We start from the raw sequence: 7,868 nt of genomic DNA, 5'->3' as shown, positions 1-7,868 counted from the left end.
TTCCGAACCAAGCAAACAAGTAATGGGTCGAATTCGAGCTTGAATGTTCGGGAAGGTAATAACTGTTGGTTGGTGTGCTACGAGATCTGGAATGTCCCGAGAAATGTCCGCGATGGGAAGTTACGAAACAACGATCGGCGTGGTTGTAGCCGAATCACCTGACCTCGTCAATGTTCGCTTCAGCTCTCATGTTGTGTGGCTGAAACCAAGCATCTTCCACGCAAGTCCATATCTTCAATTGCAGACCCCAAAAAAAAAAAGTTGTTATCATCTGGCGATATCGTTCGGAATTGTCGGTCGATGGTCCTTTCTTCGTAGTTTTCGCAGTAAAGCAGAGTCGTTTTCGCCTATATAGCAGAGCAGCAGTGCCGGATACCGGATCAGGTACTGGTGCTCCATTCCTGATACCAAAAAAAGGAGCGATCGCGCGTACTTGCGTACGGTTCTCTGTTCAGGTTCACTCATCGTCCAGTATAAATCTCACGATGGAAACACGCTCGGTTTCACCACTCGGTTAGCTCCGGCAACAGTTTCTGTAAAATGCTACCTCAACCGCAATCTCCTCTATCAGTAAAATGCAGTAACTGATGAAATGCTGGGAATGCTAATGGGGCGCTCCGTGGACACCGAAGTTATGTGTTGCCAAACGACGATGGCAATGACCTTACGCCAAAATTCAAATTCAATGGCTTTTTCCAAGGTCACCAGATAGAGAGAGAGAGCGTATATATTGAGTGAAAGCTAGATTGATGCTGGATTTGTTGCTGGTTGTCCGTTGCTCCGCGGTGGTTATGCTGTCACTAACTGCTGCTGCTGCTGCTTCCCTTTTGCTGTCCGCAATCGGACGCCGCAATGTCCTCGAAAAATAGACAATTTCTCTGCAAATTTATTGCGATCGTTGTCGTTAAACCAGCGTGTGCAACCTCCTGGCCTTTTGGTTTTTTCTTACTAAGCTGCACCCGATCGTGCGCCATCATAATCGCCGCCGCCACCAACAGTTGAAATCTCTAAGGTCAAATGAATGTGATTTTCATTAGGTCTCTCAAGAGGCTCTCTCACGACACACACAACCACACGTGTAGCAGCACACCCACAAAGATATACGGGGGGAGCTGGAACGGGGGCGCGAGTGACGCGGTCCCTCTTGCGTAAGCTGGATCGACTTAAAGAAGTGCTTCACAATCAGAGCTAGAGCTCCCCGCTCTATGTTGTGGCGATTATCAATGCAAATTGGTGTTACCAATGGCTCCATGTGCCTGCCTGCCTGCCGCCACTGCTGCTGCTGCTGCTGCTATGCTGTGTTCGAGGTGTCCGGAGCTTTTCAGCTTTTCGTGTTATTTTTGGCTTGATTTTCTCTATTTCTATATCGAAAGTTTATCCCCGGTTCGGGCTTAGTTCTGGGTGGTCGCTTACTTCCGAACAATCTTGCGCAAGAAGGGTAGAGGCCAACTTTAGTTCTTGGAACTTGGATCCTGCGTATCCTCGCCACATTCTATCGGATTAAAGCAACACCAAATGACAATGCTGCGTGTTCGCTCGTCTGGTTCTTGGAAAGCGGAATCGGAAATTTCGAAATCTTACGATTGTATACAGTGAAGCACTTCTGTGGACTGAAGAACTGTAGCAAAGAAGAAGAAGAGAGGATCCTCAAGATATACGATCCCCCCGTGTCAAAGGGGCTCCAGAAGTTATGTGTGTCTAGACGCGCTCTGTTCAGTGGAAACGCGGAAGACCTTGCTTTTGCAGCTACGACCGAGTTGAGTGAGGAGCGTGTGATTTGAATAATGCAAATTGTTGGCCCAAAGCTGTTAATTGCACAGGCCAAAGCCCTGCGCTAGAGTCCGATTTAATTAAAGCTAATTGACGCGACGTTATCGATGAATTAGTGTCACCACGGTTAATTCCCGAGCGGTATTTCGTCTCCCAGTAAGTAGCCTCTCTGTTTCTCGGAATTACTGACTTGGACTGATCTGCCAATTTAAATCTGGCAGACGATATGTCGGAAAGATCTTCCTACTATTCGATGTCCTTAAGTGGCGGAAGGTCTGCACCAACCGGGGTAACATTTATCTAGTTCACACTGCAACATATAGATTTGTAGATTTGCTTTCGGAGCCATCGAAGTTATGGACTCAACAACAACCCCAACGAAAAAGACGCCATGCAGGTCTAGTCAACCTGCAGCAGAACTGTAACGGTCGCCCTCCTCCTCTCCTCCCATGTATTTATGGGTTCTTGCTCAATTTCTAATACGACGAGGACGACGACGGTGGCAGCGAAGGTGATGATGAAGATGAGCCGCGCCACGGTATTGATAGTAATATGTCATCAAGCAGGGCACCCCGAAACCCGCGTGCGGCCTTGCACTGTAATTGATGACCTTCTACACGGGTGTCTGCAGTAGCGCTTCAATCGCACCTCTTCTGGTATCAACACGGCACACGGCGGATTAACTAATGGAAAACCGGTTCCGCGGTCGGTCGGGGTGTGGTGTGGTGGACCTTTGATGAATCGGTTTCGATTTTCTAAATTATTTAACCATCAACCGTACAAATAATGCTGATTTGATTAGGTGTGTCGGTCCAGTTCAGGGGAGATCGAAACGGGCGATACCAACGATCCGGTATCGCCTGCGCAGAGAGAGATTCAGAGAGATTCATCAGCAGAGCCTGACTTCATGAAACACCGTTCCTTCAGGTCATAGTAGTACTACTTTTTAACGGCTTACCTGACAGTGTACGAGGTACACTGTATTCTGGATATTTACCGAGATTTTTTAAACCCAAAAATAATATGCAGCCATATGGACAAGTTGGGAACATAGGCTGAGAGGTACGTTCTTTCTCTTTCAAACGCATCCAAGTTCATGCAAATCGGATGACAGATTAAAAAGTTCTGCACGTTTATGTGCCAGTCGATGGAAGACCTGGGCGCACCCACAAGATCGAAATCAACAAACAAGGATGCCCCGGGGAAGATTATATTTTCTGTGAAGTTCAACTGTAACCAGATACTTTGGCTAGTTTTTTTTGGATCGTGTGCGGCTTTAGTTTTTTTTTTTTTTGGTGGTAGATCTTGTTTTCGGTTGGACCCGAGACATTTTCCTATCGCATCCTCCACCATCGGCAGCAGTCAACAAGAAAAACACCAAGCAAAAGCTGTTTTCGACAGAAAACGAAGACTTATAATAGGCTGACCAACAAGCTGATGGCTGATCGCTGACCGCCATCATCACTAGCCTCTCTAGGATGGTGTGCCCCGTGCGATTCCTACCCTCATGCCCACTTCTCTCGTAAACTATAATATTTTTCTGTATCCAACGGTCGCGACTGCTTTGGCCAATTTTATGGAAAAAGCTTTTGGAGCTCGCACCAGGCGCAGATCAGGCAGCGTGTGTGTGGGGGGGAGCTCATTTGCATGATTGGCTTCAATTAAAACGGCAACGTTTGGGCAGCGAGATAATCAGCGAGAAGAGCGTGTTGCCTATTCGCGCGATAGCTGGCAGAACCATCCGACGCGCATCCAAAATCACGCGAACGTCGTCGCGTCGTCAGATGTCCCTTTTTCCGGAGGCTTAGGGATGAGCTGAGCTTGAGCTGTAAGAACCGGTTTCCGCAGCCAGCGTGAGATGAGATGCGCGTGAAACCGGACCTCGCGAAATCCGTTCCCCGAACCACTCCCAGTTCTGTCATCCCGCCGCAATTTTTGGAACTGCCACAGATCGCCACCTCGTTCAAGACAGCATTATTGGAGCGCTTCTTTAGGTGGCTCGGGTTGGCTCGGGTTGGGCAGGCTGGGGTGGCGGTTTCTTCAAAAAGCAAAAGTTTGGACACGCCTGGAGTGCCTCTCTGGACAAACCTGCCGACCCGCCGCTGCATTGCCGCAAAACCCGGTTGCCGGTTTTGGAACTCTCGATCTTGAGCAACTCTCGTGGCGGGGAGGGTGCGCGCTTTGGAGAGGCTCTTCTGTTGGTGGAGTTACTTATTTGTCACAGGCAAACACTACTTCCCAACCAAACACACCTACACCCTGCCGAACGTCGTGGAAAGCAAAAGTTCTTTCCATCGCTTCTTCAATCACCGCAAAGTCGTGTCAATAAACGGGCAATCAATGTAGGCGTGTAGGGCGACCCGGCCCATAAGGTCAGGTCGTTGGGATTGGGATTTTGTTCCGACCGACCGACCAAACTACCTCTCGATCGATCGATATGAAATTTCAAGGTCCCACACCACCAAGGCAAACAGCGCGCCGGGTGCACTCTGGCTGGCCCGCTGCGTTCGCCCAGTTTGTGGTCTGCCGGTGCCGGTGCACCTCATCAGCATCTCATCAGCGCATCTCGGCACCAGAGCAGCGCACCCCAAGGCCACCGGTTGGCCCGGCTTCTTCGCCCTCAATTTGTAACAGACCTGCGGTGTCTTGTGGTCACCGCAACTGTTGGTAAACTTCTGAGGGCACAGGACCACCGAGAGAATCCACCGCGCACCGCGCAAGGTGACAGATAGCGAATTCTTCGCCCAAGAAGCTCCTCTAGGTGGACATAAACAAAGTTGATTCATTACACTGGTGGCATTGCGCGAACGGCGGGGTTGCACATGGGTTGAAAAGTCCCGAGCCCAACAACTCTGCTTCTTGACTTCCGTTCAAGGGACTCCGCTCCATCAGAAACAACACTATAAAGTAATCGCTGAAACTGATGCCTATTTTGAGGCGAAAGAAAATCGTTGTAGTAGGTGTGTGAATTAATTCATGCGATTTTTATTAGGTTAAGTTTGATCGGTTTTGTGATGTGGAGTCGAGCGTTGTCATTTTAAAAAATCAGCTTATCCTTAGTCTTTTATCCCGTTCTCGTCGTTTTACGGCCAAAGCTTTGCTTCAAATGCATTGATTGTTGTCGATCGGATTGTCCATCCATAATTTCATAAGGGTTTTCAAAGCTCAAAGTACACCACACCTTTCATATCCCACCACCATATGCACAGCGCATTCACTTTGCACAGTGAATATTTCGCTTTGGTTGCGATGGTCCTGGTTCACCAAGGCCAGGTTACAAGCCTTTTTGGGTTTAGGATTCGGGTAATAACTCCTCTTTTCATCACCAGTGTTGTAAAAACGCATGAATTAATTCACACACCTAATAAAAAAGTGATACGTGGCCGATCGGCGCTGGATCGATTGTGTGGCCAATTTTGCCAACCCAAAAAAAAACGCATTTTCTTTCATAGACTCTCGGGACTTTTCAACCCATCTGCCGCCACTACCATTTGAGGGCTTTGAAGCAATTACGGAACGTTAAAAAGCGTTCAATCATCGGGATTATGGGTGGTATGGGTACATTACACACGCAACCCATCGAGGACCGATTCAAGGTTCTCGGTTTTGCTGCACGCTCTGTTCTTCGCGTCGTCCACTTCTCTGCCTGAATTGTCGCCGAGATATGCAAAGCACCCTCAATCTCGTTCGATCTGCGCCGATCTTCGTGTGACTGCCTCATTTCCGCCTTGATTTTTGGGGTTCCGTCGGGGACAGGTGTTCCGTCGTTCGCCGCTCAATTACCGGGTACCTCAGCTAAGCGAAAGGTCACTCTTGAGCCACCCCGTCGCCTTTAACCTTTGCTTAGTGCCTGACCTACCTCTTTCACACCATTGATCGTCGTCGTCAACATCAGGTCCAGGAAGATGCAGGCGCAGGAAGTGCGCGACACCTCATGTGAGATCGCTCTGGTCGTCCGTTTTTGGTCGAGCAGTCGAGACGGAAGCGCTCCAACAATTAGCTGTGGATAACTTCCGCAATTGGTGGCAAGATCCTCCACTCGTGTTTCGCTTCCCAAATCGGGCGCTCAGCTCACGGAAGTTTGTAGTTTTTTTTGGGTATGGGTAGTGGATTGATTGGAGAAGCGAATGGGGTGAGCTGCGTCGGCAGTGGCCATGGCATTCTCACGCGCTTTGATGCTCTTTGACACTTTGTGTCGATCGCTTGTCGCCTAGTTTTGATCGCTTCCTTTCGAAGATGACACACTCTACTCCACCGGGGAATTGTTGCCCAGATACCCAGATAACCACCCTGGGGAATAGTGAAGAAAGATGGCAGAAAGATCACCACCAACTCCCAACATTCTAACGACGTTCTTAGCCTTGTAGCCCTTAATTCGACATATAGGCCTCGCTCGCTGTCAACCTCTCTTTGGGCGCTACACACAGAGAAGACCTATTAATCATAATCAAACATATTTCCGACCGCAAGCAAGCTTCACACGCCGCCGTGCATGATGCGTCCTTACCACCTAATAGCACTCGGTAAGCCGACGTATACGGACCGGGGCTGCCAGAGGGCATGCCGATTGTAGGCACGGTTATTTGGCAGCAGACACACAAAAAATCAATATAAGAGTTAGTGCGAAAGAGGGTGAAGGCTCGGTGAAAAATGAATGTCTTTGTCCGAGCTCTGGCACATTACCACCGGGGCGCGCGCGGAGCATAATTAATTATGTCCGTTATAGGCGCTAGCCCCGGCGAACCAGCGAAGATCATCTGTCAGACCAAACTCACAATGGCGGGAACCGCCGGTGTTGACGCGGGTGTGCTTCAGTTCGCAGTACGAAGCTGTAGGTGTAAATTGTGGATCTTTTTAAAATCTTGGAACTAAAAGATAATAAGCCAAGTTATGTTAACGTATCTCATGACCGCGCTGTGTACTGTTCTTTCGCTTTGGTTTGTTTGGTCAAAATAGTGAACATGATGGTCGGTACGCTTCATCGTTTACTGTTGCAAATTCTGGCCTTCATGATCCGAATAAAGCATGGCCCAGTTAGAATCGGGAACAATTGCATGATTTCTAGCAGCGCCTCTGGTGGTCGGATTTCAAAAGTGTTAATAGTCATATCTTCAGTAAACATTCAACTTTCAGTGCTGAAAGTTTCATTTTAATACGTGGAGTTTATGGAAAGTTATGCTTAATTGAACTCTAAAGAGGAAAAATAATTCTGCACAATCACGTCGAAAACACCACGTGGTCTACTTTAAAAATCTCAAAAACACAAAAATTCGCAAAATCAACTTTATATGCTGTGCTTTACCGTTTCTGGGAACCCCATACCGTAGATTGATAGATTCAGAGTAGACGTCGTAGTGGAACATACAATCGGCAGCTGAACTGGAAGGTCGCCAATTTACAATTGGTGCTTTCGTGTAAGGAACACTTCACCTTCGTCAGGTTCGCCCATTGGTGAACGATTTCCCTCCAGTGATCGGTTATCGGTTATGCTACAATTTTACTTATTAACCTAATTGTGACGCGCGACATCTGTTAACTTTCGTCCGCAGGTGGATGGCAGGTGATTAACGAGGACCGCCGGCATTACTGGGATCTGCGGGAAAATCTTCGCCGCGTGCAACCAATGTACGGCGCGGCGCCCTTCTTCAAGCTCGGCGTTGACACACGCAACGAGCCACCGTACGACTACATGATCACCGTGACCGAGGGCACCCTGGGACTGCCGAGCATGGAGTTCTACAACCTCAAGGAGAGCCACCCGGTAGGTAGTGGAGCCGGAGCCTTTGCTTCGGGCCCGCGGGATGACGGTTCTCACTGTTGTTCTCCTGTTGCAGATCATTCAGGCCTACCACACGCTGCTGATCAACATCCTGTCGCACATGGTGGTAACGTCGACGGAGAACGCGCAGGAGTTTGCGAGCAAAATCTACAACTACGAGAAGCGCATCGCGAGCAGCGTGATGCGTGCCGTGCGATTCGAGAAGTTTTACCACACCCATCCGCAAGTGCAAACGTTGCACCAGATCGGGGTCGTGGCACCGTCGGTAAGCGAACTGATCACTGACCACTACGGCACTGCGGCACTTATGATACGATTG

General features: G+C 48.9%; 1 protein-coding gene across 1 annotated transcript in view; it reads left to right on the top strand.

The window, feature by feature from the left end:
• LOC131213446 (protein gone early) overlaps positions 1-7,868 on the top strand; it is a 41,995-nt gene that overhangs the window by 32,156 nt on the left and 1,971 nt on the right. Inside the window, exons 4-5 of the mRNA XM_058207486.1 lie at positions 7,320-7,531; positions 7,605-7,814. Coding sequence (XP_058063469.1) covers positions 7,320-7,531; positions 7,605-7,814 — 422 coding nt within the window. The remainder of the gene's footprint in view (positions 1-7,319; positions 7,532-7,604; positions 7,815-7,868) is intronic.

This window comes from Anopheles bellator, chromosome X, assembly GCF_943735745.2.
Source record: "Anopheles bellator chromosome X, idAnoBellAS_SP24_06.2, whole genome shotgun sequence".
NCBI classification, from domain to species: domain Eukaryota; kingdom Metazoa; phylum Arthropoda; class Insecta; order Diptera; family Culicidae; genus Anopheles; species Anopheles bellator.
This window is presented reverse-complemented; position numbering and strand designations above follow the sequence as displayed.